Here is a 16,656-nt window from a genome sequence, read left to right as displayed (position 1 = left end):
TTAATCAACTAAATACATAAAACAGGATTAACTTGAGGGTAGCACAGTGGGGTGGCTTGTTTGCCTAGAGCTGCTGCACTCTGAACTTAGATTAGTGCAATGGATGAGAGTGTGTGTGTGCATGTATGCGCACCTTCAGCTGCTCAGGCTCTTTGAGCAGAGATGGCCAAAGATACTTTGTTTCCTGAAGTGGACAAGATTCTCTCCACCCCACAAATAAAAAGCAACTGGGCTGACTGCTGGATTTTAGTTCAGCACTGGCAGTGGGACAGCACCTTCCTCTGCACCAGGCTAGCTGAGGCAGTCCCTGCGAAACAGGCACCCCCCCAAACTCTCCCCTCCAGATGTTTTGGGACTACAATTCCCATCATCCCTGACCTGTTAGCTAGGGATGATGGGAGTTGTCGTCCCAAAACATCTGGAGGGCCGAGTTTGGGGGTGCCTGCTGTGGAACATACAGCTCTATCTCCCGGCAAGGAGCTGCTGCTCCTGACTCCAAACATCTGTTGCCTGACTCTGTCTAATTGTAGAGCCATCCCTGACCCTGGCACGAATAACGTGGACATATATTTGGAGCCATTTCAACGTAAACACAGATCTTGAAACTAAAAAAAGGCAAATGAGATCTGCAATGAAAAGTTTCAGTGCAGACTAGTGCTCCTATTCAAAATTACAGCTAGTCAACTGTGCCCTTTCCTGGAATACTCCATTCCATTTCCCTCCCCCATCATTTGCCATTTCTCCTCCCCCAGCATCTCATGTATCTACTGATCATGCTTAGTCCACATTTTGATAGGGGAGTGGGGGCTGCCCTTAAAAAAAAAAATTGTTTCTACTTCTGCAAACCTTGGGATTCACCCAGCATGTGGATATTCTAATCACACCGTACAAATAGCATAGAATCTAGAACTCCCTGCAATACTGGAATCGTTTGTCCAACGTGGGGCTTGAACCCATGACCCTGAGATGACGAGTCTCATGCTCTACCAACTGAGCTATATTCTAATCATCATTCTTGTTTCTCAACAAGATGAACCCTTGACCCTGAGATGACGAGTCTCATGCTCTACCAACTGAGCTATATTCTAATCATCATTCTTGTTTCTCAAAATAGCCCCATTTGGGGTACCCAGGCATCCAACAAAACATTGCAGTGCAGAGTGCTCTCCGATGTTCCACCAGTCAGGAAGCCACGCCTTATTTGCCTTTCTCTTCTGCATTTTTTTCATCTTTAAAAGTCAGTAAATATCCAATCATCATTGAAACATGCTGTTTCCCCCCACGTTGCCCCTTAGATTTTATTCCCTATTCTCCCCCCCCCCCCGTTTTTTTGGTACTTCTGCAACTTGGAGGTTCTCTCAGCCTGCTGACACTTCCCTCTTATGTTTTGGCTACATAATGATCCACATTTGAGGAATGGTTTTGTCAGTAGCAGTGTGGCATAGTGGTCAGAGTGCTGGACTAATGCAATCCCCATTCAGCCACTGCTTCTCAGCCCTACCTACACAGGGTTGTTGTGAGGATAAGCTGTAGTGGGGGGGGCATGTTCACCCCCTTGAGCTCCTTGAAGGAAAGGTAGGATATGACTGCAATAATAATATTTAATGATAGATTGTGCATACTTTTTATAGCTAAATATGATGCTCTGAAAACTTAATATTGATGCAAGGAATACAAAAAACTGGTTGCACTTCTGACTTTTCCATCTTTCTCTTTCTTTACAAAGAAAACCTTCCTTTGGGGAGAAGTTGATGTAGCATAAACAAGACAGATGCCCGTTAAAAAGAAGAAGAAGAAGAAGAAGAAGAAGAAAGCCTTTCACAGGATGGCCTGGGAGCTTGAAGCAAAGGGATCTGGCAACTGGATTGTGTCTTTGCAAGATAACAACTTTATTAAAGGTTGAGCTCTGACAAAAATCAGAAAAAAGGGCGGCGTTGGGAATATTTACAAATGCCAAAAGCTGAGGCTTTTATCAGCAGCACGCTGTGGAGATAAGGAGCTGGGCTGGTCCATCTGTGGCCTGGTGTGGCCACACACTCTTTGCTTTTTGATTCTCTTAGGGAAGAGTGCAAGGAGCCGCTGACATTTCTACTTAAAAGGAAGAATCGATGGATCTTTGTTTCCCCACTGGCTGCTTCTTTGACCTTATTGTGTTACGGAACAGAAGAAAAAGAACGGGAGTCCACGGGGGGCGGGGGGCGGTATTATAAAGAAGAGATTCGTGCCATGCAAGCCCCAGACAAGATCACAGCTTTCTGATCAACACTCACCGGGGATGGTGTTATTTGCTTATTTGCTGCTTTTGCTCATTTCAGATTCTTGCCCCGCCGTAATAAGTCACACTCGTTCAGCCATCATCCCTGTATTGACAGGCAAATGTCACCTGCATTTGATTGACGTCCAATTGCTCCTGAATGCAGAAGTATGATTTAGGAATCAATTTGGCCTATTTGTTTAAGGCAGCCCTGTTCTGCCTTGTGCTTGGAAGGGAAATGGTACTAGCTTGATATCTGTTGCAGAGAACTACCAGTTCAAATTATGGAAAGCTGGTGGCTTAGTCACCTTGCCGGAGAATGACATTCACCCCATCTCCAGTGGGGAAGACAGGAAGGAGCGATGGAAGGCAGTATAAGAAAGGAGAAGTCAGTTGAGCAAACACTACCTCTCTTTGGGAAAACGTGCTCAGAGTTGGCACAGAAACTTCTTCCTTGTCTTTGATGTATATCGCCTTTGCTGGAGGGTCTCCTAGCCTGATATATTTAAAGAAGCACTATTATAAAGATATTTACAGTGTTGCCTAAGGAAATATTGTTAACAGACGACTAATAATAATAATAATAATAATAATGCAGTGTCTGGCCAAAGAGCAGTGGAAAGTCCTTTGTATCCTACATACTACCATAGTTCCGCATTTAATTTCCTGAGAAACAGACAGAGGGTATTTTTTCCATGTGTTTTAGATAGATGCAGATTTAAACCAGGAAAAACGTCCAACTCTGTGCATGACAGTGGTTGGAGCGGGTGTTGTTTCCAAATGGCTTTTTGCTGGGTGAACTGTAATACACTGCCCTTGTATTAAAAGTGATATTTCACATGACAGACAGAGACCGCTGGGGGAACTATCCAACAAGAAGTGTGGGTGACCTTTACATTCTGGATCAGTGATCTGAAGGTTATCCAAAAGGTGCTAAGTAGATCTCTCTCTCTCCCCCTCCTTGATCTGCTCCAGGAAAAAAAAAGAAAGAAAGAAAACGGGGTGGGGGAACTGTCATCACTCAGGGCTCAGCAAGGGAAATGCTCACAATTTCTCCGCTCAGCGAGAATAAAAAAAAAAAAAGTAAGTCGGGGAGGGGGGTTGTGGAGGGAGAGAGGGGAGGAAAACATTTCCCCACACTTGTCAGAGAGATGCCAAACTCTGGGCGAGTGGGATGAGCCGAGCAGATGCTGGGATGAGATGCCAAGGCAGCTCCCCTTTCCCCTGCGCTTTCGGGCGCTTATAAATTACCCCGGCGGCGCCTCTGCCAGCCTCCTCTCGTCGTGGCTGCGCGCGCTCCGACGAGCCTGTGGGCAGCTCCCGGCAGCGGCACCGAGCGGCTCGCGGATCCCGGCAGCTCCAGCCAGGAAGGCGGCCAAGGCGGACGGCGGGGAGCGCCCCTCTCTCCTCCATCCGGCTGTGGCGCGAGCAGGATTTCCCCAGGAATCTCCGATCCCGATCCCCTCGCCCAGCTGGTGTAGCTGACTGCTGAAGAGACAGAATGAATGAGTGACGGAAAGAAGGGGTTGGAAAAAGGAGAGGGGGAGAGGTGAAGAAAAAAAAAACCACGCGGGAAGGCAGCGAGAGGCGATCGGGAGGAGCAGAAGAAGGGAACTTGATTCGAGCTGGCACAGGCGGGGGGGAAAAGTCGATCGCCAGCAGCAGCATAAAAGTGTGCGCGGCTCCTCTGGAGGGGAGCAGCGGCGGCGGCGGCGGCGGCAGCCACAGGTGCCCCCGACGGGGAGCGAGGCTCTCGGGACTCGGCCTGGGGGATCGGGCGAAGGAGCCCTTCCGGCGCGCTCCTCCCGGCCGCGAGGAGGAGCACGAGGGCGAGCAGCCCCCTGGGACGCGGGGAAGGTGCCCCGCGAGGATTTCGGCTCGAGGAGGTTCCCGTCCCGCCATCAAGATTTTGTCCAAAAGCAGGCAAGAGGATCGCCCTGCGCTGAGCCGCCTGGTGGGCAGCAGGCGGCGGCTGATCGCGGCCGGAGCGCTGGGGGTGGTCATGGTGCTGCTGCTGGTCATCCTCATCCCGGTGCTGGTCAGCTCGGCGGGCACGTCGGCGCACTACGAGATGCTGGGCACCTGCCGCATGGTCTGCGACCCCTACGGCGGCACCAAGGCGCCCAGCACGGCCGCCACCCCGGACCGAGGCCTCATGCAGTCGCTGCCCACCTTCATCCAGGGCCCCAAGGGAGAGGCCGGCCGGCCGGGCAAGGCCGGGCCCAGGGGGCCGCCGGGGGAACCCGGCCCGCCGGGGCCCGTGGGCCCGCCGGGAGAAAAGGGAGAGCCCGGGCGCCAGGGCCTGCCGGGCCCGCCCGGGGCGCCGGGCCTGAACGCGGCCGGGGCCATCAGCGCCGCCACCTACAGCACCGTGCCCAAGATCGCCTTCTACGCGGGCCTCAAGCGGCAGCACGAGGGCTACGAGGTGCTCAAGTTCGACGACGTCGTCACCAACCTGGGCAACCACTACGACCCCACCACGGGCAAGTTCACCTGCTCCATCCCCGGCATCTACTTCTTCACCTACCACGTGCTCATGCGCGGCGGCGACGGCACCAGCATGTGGGCAGATCTGTGCAAGAACAACCAGGTGGGGAGAAAGAGAGGGAGGGACGGGGAAGGCCGCGGGGAGGGGAGTCCGCTTTAGGGGCGCAGCAGCAGCAGCAGCAGCTCGGATCGAGGCCCAAGAGGTCAGGCTTGCCATCTGTTTTTGTTTGCATGCGTTGTGTTTCTCCTGGTTGGCCAGCCAGGTGGAAATTCAACAGGTGAGGAGGCAAAGGCGAGAAGAGCGCGTTTGTGCCAAAGCTGCACCTGTTGAATTTCTGCCAGGGGGAGTTTGCCAGCCCCAAACCCAAAGGAATTCAGAGGAGCGCCGCCTGGAAGTGGTAGTGAGTAGAAGAGAGGCAGCCTCAAAGCCGGGGAGATGGTGAGATTTGGGAAGGTGCCCAGCGCTTAATTCCTAATGTTAAGAGATCTCTTTTGCCAAACTAGCTTGGAGACTTTTAGGAGCTGTGAGTGGTGAAGAGATGGGACTCTGCGTTTATATATACTTTAAGACACTCTTCCTTGTTCACGGGCTGAACCTGAACGTGGCGAGGAAGAGGGGGCGGGGTGCGACGGACAGACAACCCCGGGATCGTTAAAGAGGTCCCGGGGCTCCGCCTGCCCGCTCAGAGGAAGGAGGAGCTGCGGGAGGCTCCCAGGAGGCAGCACAGTCTGGAAATGGCAAGGAAAAGCCACAGGGATCGGCTGCAGCGTCCTGCTGCCCTTACACCCGAGGCAGCCCGTCAGCTCCGTATGTGCAAAGTACTGAGTAAGCGTCGCTGCTTCCCGAGGCGACTCAAGTTGCGCGAGCTGCTCCCTTCTCCCAGCCCCTGCGGCTGGATAAATGGCAAGGAAAGGCTTTTCCCTCCCCATATGAGGAAAGGCTAAATTAGGGAGGAAGCTGTGCCCACCCATAAGACAAATCCACGTGGACGCCTTTCCTTTCTCCCCTCCTCCGCGAGGGAAAACAGCGGAGGCTCCACGGGACGTCGGGCGCGCGTCCCTATGAAAGAGCTGCGGCTGGTGGCAACCCCAGGATGGGGGGCTTGCGACCCCCATCGACGCGAAACTCCAACTCCCCTCAGCCTCAGCTGGCAGGGCCAATGGCCAGGGATGATGGGAGCTGCAGTCTGGCACCCGAGCCTAAGTGGCGCGTTGGAAGGGGCGGTTCAGTCAGTCGCTGGTGCCTCGGGGGCAGAAAGGTTGGCAGGATGAGCCCGAGGGACCCCCGGTGCAGAAGGGCGGGCTGGCCGCCTTTCGCAGCAAAAGCGCCCCCTGCCCTCCGCCCCCCATTAAGTACAGAGAGTGAAAGTGCCTAATTGAGGGGGCTCAGTGGACCGTGAGTGGCAAAAAGCAGGCGGGCGCCGGGTCAATCAATTCATGGCGGGGAGGGGGAAAGCAGTCCTGAGAGAGAGAGGGAAACGGACTCGTGCGAAAGAGGAATCCGGGAATAGGAATCTGGGGCGGGCGCGTCCCCACTGGGCCACCCGCCTCCTCCCTTCCCGAGGTGTGAAGGCGGCGTCTAGTGGAAACCCAGCCCGCTTGTGCCCCCCCCCCCATGGTGGTCGTTTCTGAGGCAAGAGAGAGGACCCCCTCCCCCCGCCTCGTTTAATTGGGTCTCTTAATAAACGCTCCTCCTCCTCTCCCTGCCCCCAGCCGCCTTCTCAGTCACAAGTGAGCGAGGCCACAACAACAACAAAATGGGTTTACAAGGACTCAGTGGACGCGGCGCGAATCCGGCCGCGCTCAGTCATTAAGGGCAGAACAACTCACCTCGGGGATTTTGTTGGCCAGGTTGCAAAAAGCGAGGAGAAAGAAAGTAAAGAGCGCACGGCGCGCAGGCGTAGTTTTTACGTTTGTGGCTTTTTTGCGCGTGTGTGCTTTAAATGGAAATTAAAAAAATTACTGGTATGAAAAGCAGTCCCGTCGAGAAATGCTTCCCCTCTCCCCCTCGTCCTGCCTTCCTTTCGCGCGTCGCCGGAGGGCGAGGGAAAAGCGCGGGCCTTTTGCTGCGCGCCTTCCTCGTGGCGCCGGAGTCGGGCCGGAAGGAGAAGAGGGAGGGGATTGTGTTGGGGCGGCTTCCCGGGGGTGAGGAGAAGCTCCTGAGCAGTGGAAGAAGGAGCCATTTCGAGACGGGGGAGGCTCTCCATCTGCTCCGACGACGGAGCAGGTTGGAAAGGATCTCTCTGGGGGACCCACCCACGCCTCCTCGAGAAAGGAAGAAAATGGCCGGCGCTGGGAAGGCACTGGCCTCAAGGGAATGGGAACTTTCCGCCCCAGATTCGTGGCTTTAGGCATAATAACCTGGAGAGTGGCCAGGGTTTTGTTTTTTTTTAAAAAAAAAACAACAACACCAAAACTTTTTTTATATATACAAACGCAGCATTTACAGATGGAAAGACGGGGAGGGTAAATGCTAGAATGACAAGCATAAGTTCAAGATTCATGACGCCGCTGGCACTGCACTAAACATAACCCCCGGCATTACAACCCTATCAAAATATGCTTTTTATTTACTCAGCAACAAGTCCTGCGGTGCTCGGTGTGGCTTACACATGCACAGGGTCGCATAGGGGAAGGAACTTTCCAACCTCTGTTAAGAGGAAGGTCTGTGAAGAGGAAAGCTTTTAAAACAACGTCATCTTTGCTTCCAAGTTTGGCACCCCTTCCCAGCCACACTTCAAGGCTTCACTAGGCCAAACATTAAAAGATCACACATTTCTATAAAGTGAAAGGCATATGTAATCCATTTTAAGTAGTCAAAATGGTGGCACAACTGCCTGCTTCCTTTGGCTTTAAAGTGGCCCCCAGAGATCTGACATACATACCACACACAAACACACTTGCATTAATTATTGTCTTTGTAAGCAAGATTGATAATGGCACAGGGTAAGATAAAATGAGTCAGAACGTGAGCCTAGAAGGGCTTTGTTGATGCAGAAGTCCAATAGATTGTTTATGGGTGAAAATAAAGTATAATAAACATTACAGATGTATGCACAATCAATAAACATTTAATCCTAAAAAAGGGAAAACCAAAAAAGGAGTTTGATCAAACTATATCACATGCCGTAAGTTTAGAAATAAAGTAGCTTTTCAAACCTTTATCAGAAAGTATGAATTTTACATTTACTTCTAAATAGTTATTTTATATCAATAGGGTGCTAAATGCTGTCCAGTAAGCATAGATTACACCGTTTTTCCCCAAAGGGCTTGCTGGTCATTATTTTCATGTTTACAGCGACTCACCAGACTATTAGGGGTTCACTTTTAATAATTTATTTTCATTCATTACTTTATATAGCCTTAATTATAGGTAGCACAGTGAACATGATTTCACAGTATTCTAACCAAGGTTCCAAAAAAGCTGAAATATGATACTGCGTGTTTGTAGAAAGTGCCTGAGACTGAAGAGATTTTTTCCTGAAAGGCAGAATAATGAAGCTGAAATTGCTGAACACTGGTACTGGGGAATACCAGTGTACCGTAACCAGATGAGAGCTCTTTCAGTCACTTCAGCTTTGTGTTAAACGGCAGATCACAGATGGAAGCATCAAAGGCTGGTATATTAATCTGATACGCCACTTAACCTTTTGTTTATGGTTTCTCAAAAGCACTGTAAAAATGAAATTATGGGGACATCAGTAGAAATTAATCAAATTAGCAAACACCTGCCATAAATATTGCTTTTAGAGATGAGACCACATTGTTAAACATTAAATACAGCACAGCAAATTGCCATGTCTCACACGTACAACCATCTGGTTCAGGAAAAAAAACTTTTTAATTTTGGTTATTAAAAAGCATTATTAACACATGATAGAAATAAAAACAGAACACAGTAGAGTGCATGGCATATTTTTATGATCATAAATATTAAAATAAGCCTGAACATAGACTAAGTACATAATTCCAGACATTTATAAATTGCTTAATTTAGTCACTATACAAACAGAATAGACAAATATTGATCATGCAGCTCTGAACTCAGTTTATATTTATTCAGCCATAAGAAATTCTTAAGACATTTTTTTCATATTGGTGAGTAGCTTTAGTTTGGGGGACTGTTTGATCTGATGAAGCTGGCAGCTAATGAACTTGGACAATAGAGTTTTCAATACAAAATATTGGTGGGACTGGCCAAAAAGAGAGCAGGGTGTTAATAGATTCAGCATGGTAATGTAGGAAAGCATGAGTACTGAGAGTGAATATGACTCGCAGGGTTGGGGGTGGAATCATTCAAGAGCAACATTTATTGAATATCTCAAGGACTCCCATGTAACACATTGCCTTCCTTAACAGTTAGCTTAAATATAGAAGTGCTGAAGCTATAACATAATTGGTTTGTTTGCAGTTTTAATGTCCCTGTATACTTGTATAACTCAGTGAGGCGAGCCATTGTGAAACTTATGTAACACACACATTAATTGTTTTTAATTTTGAGGCACCTTTAACGTGTGCTGCAATTCACATAGGGTTTTTTCTAAGATTGTCCTTATAGGCTTTAAAAAGAAATTACATTGGTTGCCAAACAACAACAAAAGCGGCAGAGTCTTGCAAAGGTAGCACACACATTGTATGGGATCAAGGTTAAGTCACAAGGCATTGTAGCTACACACAAAATGACTGCAATCTGCAAAGTATTTTTAGGAGTTCAATCAATAAATCTTTCAATTCTTTTAGTGCAGACAATGTCCATTGCTGTGGAGAGTGCCCACTGCCTTTACATAGTGTTCATAGTGATATATGAAGCACATTTAATGCTAGAGCCAATAGCAAAATAGACCTCGTGCTTTTTTGTGGGGGAGTGGGGAGGATTCATCAGACTGTAACATGAAATGCTACATAAATGCAACGTGCAGCATTTAAATAGTGCATGAATGGAATTTGCACGATAATTTAAGCAGTCCAATTGAATAAAATGCAGACATTGGTTGAACTTAAAACGCTGTGATAATAATTCAAACCAAACCAATCATCCATTCTTCCTCTTTACTATTTGTAATATCAGTAATGATCTCAAAACAGGGTAATTCCTAGGGATGAATATTTCTGGGATTAATGGTCTGAAGTCACCTGCTCCTCCCAAGCACCCGTTAACCCTTAGGAAATACACAATTTGATAGTTTTTGCTTTATGAGTAGCCAAGGCAGATCACTTCAATATGTGTCATATTTCTGAAGGTACGAATCCAAAGTAGAATTGCCTAGGATATTATACAGTATATCAGCTTAAATTAGAACATTTGTTAAGCAATTACAAATCTTTTAAGCCTTTCCAAACCTTGCTATATGATGCACAAGAGGAGGTTTTTCCTGCCTCTGTGATTTCTAAGCTTCCTAATACCTTATGAGATCTAGCATGGTGAAAAATCTTATCCATTGTTAACATTTCTGAATTAATGTGGGATCATATCACATGAAAATTTAATTTGAAAACCTGTCATTTATACTTTTGAAAGGCATCTGTGTATTTATTATTTTTTTACTTACTGTACATTTTTCAATTCCAAAAAGATTTTTAAAAAATATATCCAGGAGATTGCATGCCAAGTTATGCATTATTTAGTTCAGGTTTGCAAAAGCACTAAATCACCAGCAGTCATGTATATCTGTGGTGGAATAAGAACAGGCAACAAGGCAGATAATGTGTTATACTAACATAAATCGCATACAAATAAATAGTTAAATATTTTGCTACTGAAACCAAACTATAAGTTTTCTAACAATTCTGTTAAACTGGTCTACGTGCAGTTCTGCTTCAGTGGGCTTAGGATTGTGGCCAGATTTGTTAATTATATAAAATTCAATATGGCATTCTTTAAAACTCCAAGACACTTACAACTCTAAGCTTGTAGACACTGCATAATTAAGAATTCAGGATTTTAAAAATATAATCTCAAATCAGAAAAGCTGGTGTGATGTACATGTTCCCTGCATTAGTTAAATTTTCTGAATGGCTTTCAAACTGCATATATTCCATGAATGTGGAGGTAGTTGATTTTGTAGCTTGCTCCTGCTCCTGTGTTGCATCTTCTTCGTACATCAATTTAAACTCTGCCTTCAGCATGATGTTCATTGATTCAAAGGCATCAAGGGGTGGTTTTATTATATACTTACCCCTCTTGACATCTCTATGATAATCTCATATCCTTTTTCCTACAATGGGCCTGATTCTGATCACGAACCAAGCCAACAGGAGTCAAGTGCAATGTTAGACGGATGCATACCTGTTGAATCTGATATGAAATCGAGACTGTGGCTGGCTTCTCCTGCCTCCCCCAACCCCCTCCCTCTGCTTAGGCTCATTAGGTGGGATTGTGCTGGCCCAGTGGAATGCTAGCTTATTCCTGTTTCATTTCATATGTTCACAAGCTGCTTTGAAAAATTCCCCTTTGTGTCAGAAGCAATTTGTCATGCATAGTGGGAGGCACAGTTCAAGGAAAATAAGGTGCAAAGCACACCAGGCTCACAGAACTCAGCATCATTCTCTAACCAACTGAACTATCGCTGCTTGTTTCACAATTCTGTATATTTTGGCTTAAGTCTAGAGCACTGATCTGGTGAAGAGACTAGTGTTGTACTGGTTCTGAACACCTCTTAGCATTACAATTCTTGGGTTGACCTTGGGCCTGTCTGTTTCTCATCCTAACATGAGAATAATAATCCTCACCTATACTACCCTGAGCAACCAAGAGCATGGGCTATGTACAGTGCCGGATTTACGTATGAACTAAACAAGCTACAGCTTAGGACCCCACCCTCTTGCCCCCCCCCCAAAAATGTAAAGAAAAAAACCCCTAGATGTACATTTCCAAAATATAAGATAAAAAGCAAATAAAATAAAACCTACATACAGCAACAGTGTTTTGTGTTGTGTAGGCTCCTATGATGGAAATAATGGGCCCTGCCTGCTAGCCTTTTGTTATGTCCAAATGGCTTTAGATACCTATTAGGTCCATAAATTACTATATAGCATATATTCAACACAAAGAACAGCGACAATTTGTTGACAAAGAACAGCTGGACATATAAAGGGCCCCATTACCTTCAGTAGCTTTGGCCTCATCAAACCTAAATCCAGACCTGGCTATGCATATGGGAAACGAATACATAAAATAGTGTTTCTAGTTATTAGAAGTGATTTTGCGAAAGGTTACAGGCATATGTTGATAGACGGTAGTCATGTATTATTCAGTCAAACAAGCTGATGTTGGGTGGCGTAAGTTAAAATATTTTGCTATGGCTGACTCTTCTGCTAGTCTGTAATATGTCAGTAGCCACAGTGGTAAAGGCAAAACCTTTTTCTACCAAGAGCATTGGAGCAAGCCACCCATGCACTTCCGTTCCAGAGAACTGACGAGTATTATAACTGCAAACCACATATTCTCATTGTGTTTTGTTTCATTTAGGTGCGAGCTAGTGCAATTGCTCAGGATGCAGACCAAAACTATGACTATGCCAGTAACAGCGTCGTTCTACATTTGGAGCCTGGAGATGAAGTCTACATAAAATTAGATGGAGGGAAAGCACATGGAGGAAACAACAACAAATACAGCACATTTTCTGGATTTATAATTTATGCTGACTGATAATTAAGTGAAACACAAAATCACATTCTTCTAAGTGATGGATTCATGTGGCAAAAAACACAAAATCGACGAATCAAGAACCCCAGAGGATACTGGCCGAGGGACACCTCATTAACGTGGGGCAAAATGCTACCTGACTCACATCTGTACAACCCAGAGAGTGTGTTTTAAAAAAATATAGAGCAAGTTAAACAGATGTGTGATCCACAATCGCCAAAGCAAAATACTCCTTGTTGTTAGTGTCCATGTGAATGAAGTCCTATATAGATCACAACTTTTATAGAGGGGGAAAAAAAAACCTTTAAAGCACTGAATTATTTCTTCGGCATATATGATACTTTTGGTGTGCTATGATCTTGCTGCTTTTATCCATCCATCAGCTTTGGTACTTGTGACTTACCTGCTAACTATGATGCGTGTGGATCCAACTCATAGTATGTGGTGAGGAATGATTTTACAATAAAAAGAAGATGTAATTGAGTTTTTGCTTATTCCCTCCGAAGGAATTATTTGCCTTGTCCTTATATGCCCTTAACTACCTAGAAATAGAAAATTAACCTGCTTCAAGCCTTAGCTCTAATTTAACTGTATATAGATGCAAGTCAGGGGTTGAAAATGATTGTAGCACAGTTGTGTCTCGTTTTCCATTTTTCTCTGTTGCTCCAGTCCGTTGATTTCTTACACACATTTTGTAGCTCCAGCATATGCAGAAGGAGTTGCATCACCCACAAGGGTTGACCCATTCATCTCAAGAGAGGGAGCAAATCTCTGTATAAACTCCTTTATGCAAATAATTCTGCTGCCTCCACTGAAGTGAATGGGCAGACTCTGCATAAGCAAAGGGGCCACATGCACATGGAAGCACTTGCAGTGCTCTGAATCAATGTGCAAAAGAGAGAAAACCATAGAAGAGTCCAGTTCTGTCATGCAGTTTCCATTAGGTAGATGATCTGGTGTTCTACCTTTGCTTTAAAAGCCTAGTCAAGTGTTACAAAGACTTCTTCCCACCATGTGGGCCATCTTTTTGGGGAGACCATACCCTATTTCCAGTATCATATGCCCACTATCAGCAGTGTCTCCAGGTGCAACATTTTTTTCACAGGCACGAATAACCATTGGCCTATAAGGAAAAACCCTAAAAGTGGATACTCGATGCTGGGGGAGCAAGTGTTGTCCCAACATGTTGCCAAATGCAGCCCATTTGCTTTGCCCTTCAGAACTTGATGACGCTTGAGCCTGATCCTACCTACATTTCTTGGGCTCCATCCACACTTAGCTACTGCTGGATGGGAGTGTCTCCTTTATGGTGCTAACACACGCAGCATGTAAGGTCAATACAAACAGGTACAACTGTTTATATAGCTTCTCACACAGGCAGCAGGGTGCCAGTCACACTGCCAATGATCCAGTGCAGTCCTGTCTGTAGGGTTTGGTATATTTGCACACATAAAGTTAAACATTTCGTGCAGGTACATGTGTATGGGTGCATATACGGAAAGGGGGCCTTGAGCATAATATTCTATGCATGTCATCTCAGAAGTAAGCTCAAGTATGCATGCATGGGATTGCAGCCTTCATCATGTTAGAATGTGAGAGATATGATTGTTGGTGCCTGGCTATTTATCAGATGAGTAAACCATTTTTACACCCTAGTTGTAGAGCAAGCTGTCCCAGCATGTGCTTAGGATGGTTTATGCAAATAAACTGTTCCACTGCAGCGTCAGAAAAGTCCTACAGTTCGATAGACCATCAATTACATTTAGGATGGTGTTGTTCATGGGCAGAATGCTTTTCAATCATCTTATTTCTGTAACAAACCTATAAATTAATAGCTATGGAATTAGAAGGTGGAGTATATGGTATGCCAAAAGCCACCAACAGAACCCATAGCTAAGTGCTGGAATATACAGGTCCGCTAGTGTTAAAGCAACAGTATTTATCATTATTTATATATCATTTTCCCCTCAAGAAGATCAATGATGTGTGGTAAATCACTATAAAACATAAAACATAGAAAGCAGCAGCCTGATTAAACTGATTTGCCTTCCTAAACACATGTAGTAAAGGAGCCAATTCAACTCATTACACCCTTTTTACCAGGGACACTTGCTCTCTCCTGCACCTGTTAGTATATAGACAATTTCAAGACAGCTGTTCTTAATGGACTATTTAAAGTCCGACTGAAATGTGTGTTCAAGAAACAAACAATATTGGATGAAGGCTTCTAGTTTCTATTTCTTTTGACATAAATGTTTTAAGATTTTATATACAGTATGACAAAGCATCACTGTAATGATTACAAAGGGAGTAATGAGGATATATTAAGATGCAACCCTTCTGCCCACCTACCCAAGATACTACTGCATGGGACTTGCTTCTGAGTAGGCATGCAGGATTGCACTGTAAGAGTGCCAAACTAAAAGGATGGGCTACTTCTTACCATTAGTCCAATACAAAGGCCTTCAGAGTGCCAGATTGCAGAATAAATAATAGGATTGTTTAATATATGTATATTATTAAAAGGTAATAAATTATGCAAAAGGAGATGTTCTCAAATGTGAAACAAAAAAACCATGTTTACTTTAAACCTATTTTTGTTATGTCAAGAGGTTAAAGAGACTTTTCAGTTGTATTTCCATGAAAAACCATTTGACACAATTTATGCTTCTGACAGTTGTTGTTTTTAAACCCACTAAACAATTGAAAGCAGAAATTATAGGGGGAACTCTAAATTGGACTGCTCAAGTCCACCTTTGAAATGCTTTCCTAATTGCTTGTTGTATTCACTCCTAAATGCATTTACATGAAAGTAATTTCCACCAAAACCCAGTTGTAGTTAACTCTGGGTATAATGGTTTTAGGATCAACACGTTGCAAATATGGAGCTCGCTTAAATGAACTTATTTTAATATTTTGCTTATAAAGAGAAATAACAGCACAAGCCCATTAACAGAAACCATGAAAGCTCAACTTCCATTTGAAAGTATGTTCAAGTTTCCAAAATATCATTCCCTTATTTCATAATGCAGTCTTATTTTTTAAATGTTTGTAAATCAGATATTAAAAAGGTAGATCTATTCTCCAAAAGGAACTTTGTAATTATGTCATTATTCCATTCTCTTCTCCCTCTCTGGAAGGCATTCAGATTCATGATGCTCCACCATGCTATTTATATATAGCAAAATATGTATCCAACAGCACATATTCTTCTCTCAAAATAAGAGTACTTTTCACTAGATTAGCCGATTCTGATTAAATTATCCTAATGATTGTTTGTGAGTTGACGCAGTAATTTTTATTTCATTTTAATGTAAGCATATATGAACTGAATGTTTCTGCTTTGATGAAAAATACATCTGACTTCATCTACTGATTTCACAATTGATTTGATGGCGAGTACACTTGGTATACATCAATTGACCGCAAAACATTGGAGATTTTCCCCATTGTCAAATAGCGTGTTTCAAGCAAGACAAAAGTCATGAAGGAGCAGATTCACCTATGCAGAGGGGCTATTCCCCCACCCACCCACCCCCTGGAGAGAAGCTTCCATTGCAACTCTGGATGCAATAGAGAGTGCTGCTTTTTTTGGAAATGTAGAATAATGTTTCCACTACACAGGTGCAATCCCTTTTTCTATGCAGTTCACTCAAATGTGGCCTATAACTAGACATGCACAGCCAATATGAAATAATACAAGAAATTTATTGCCACAGGATATCAAATGCTGTGCACGCTTGGAAATATAATAAACGACGTTAGATCACCAGACTGTCATTTTAAACAGATATAACACTTCTTCTTTTTTTTAGCAAAATCAGCATTTTTCTTTGGTTAGAACCACAGAAACAATAAAAGGCAAACTTCTCTTTTAAATCATATCTTGACAAACTGATTTGTAAATTATAAGCTTTGTTACATTAGTTCGTTATTGTTATTACATATTTTGATTTTGGGCATTGTCTCCACAATAATTTGTGACACAAGCATTTCTAAAAGTGAAATCTTGCTCAACTGCTTTGTTTATAAAATACATCATAAATGTTGGGGGGGAGGAGTTAGAAGTAAAACAAAAGTTTAGATCACCTAAGTCCATGGGCCAATAGCTGATGCAGAAATGAGCATGTTTAAGCCTGTTGAAATCAAAGCAAGGACACCTCATTCTGTGTGCCTGTGGCTGCTGATTTTCAATGAGATTGAAGTGCATTCAATTGAGGTTAGTGTGTATTGGAGGCTTTTAAATGCTTTTATTCACCCTGATAGGGTT

The 16,656-nt window shown here is 44.6% G+C and overlaps 1 protein-coding gene across 1 annotated transcript; it reads left to right on the top strand.

Annotated features, from left to right (window-relative positions):
* Positions 1–3,767: 3,767 nt before the first annotated feature.
* Positions 3,768–12,869, top strand: C1QL3 (complement C1q like 3). Its single transcript, XM_081882837.1, has 2 exons — positions 3,768–4,844; positions 12,210–12,869. Exons 1-2 carry the CDS (start codon positions 4,257–4,259, stop codon positions 12,387–12,389), a joined length of 768 nt encoding a protein of 255 aa, XP_081738963.1. The 5' UTR covers positions 3,768–4,256; the 3' UTR covers positions 12,390–12,869.
* The last annotated feature ends 3,787 nt before the right edge of the window (positions 12,870–16,656 follow it).

The sequence above is a fragment of the Podarcis melisellensis genome, assembly GCF_964234715.1.
Source record: "Podarcis melisellensis genome assembly, chromosome: 12".
NCBI classification, from domain to species: Eukaryota; Metazoa; Chordata; class Lepidosauria; order Squamata; family Lacertidae; genus Podarcis; species Podarcis melisellensis.
This window is presented reverse-complemented; position numbering and strand designations above follow the sequence as displayed.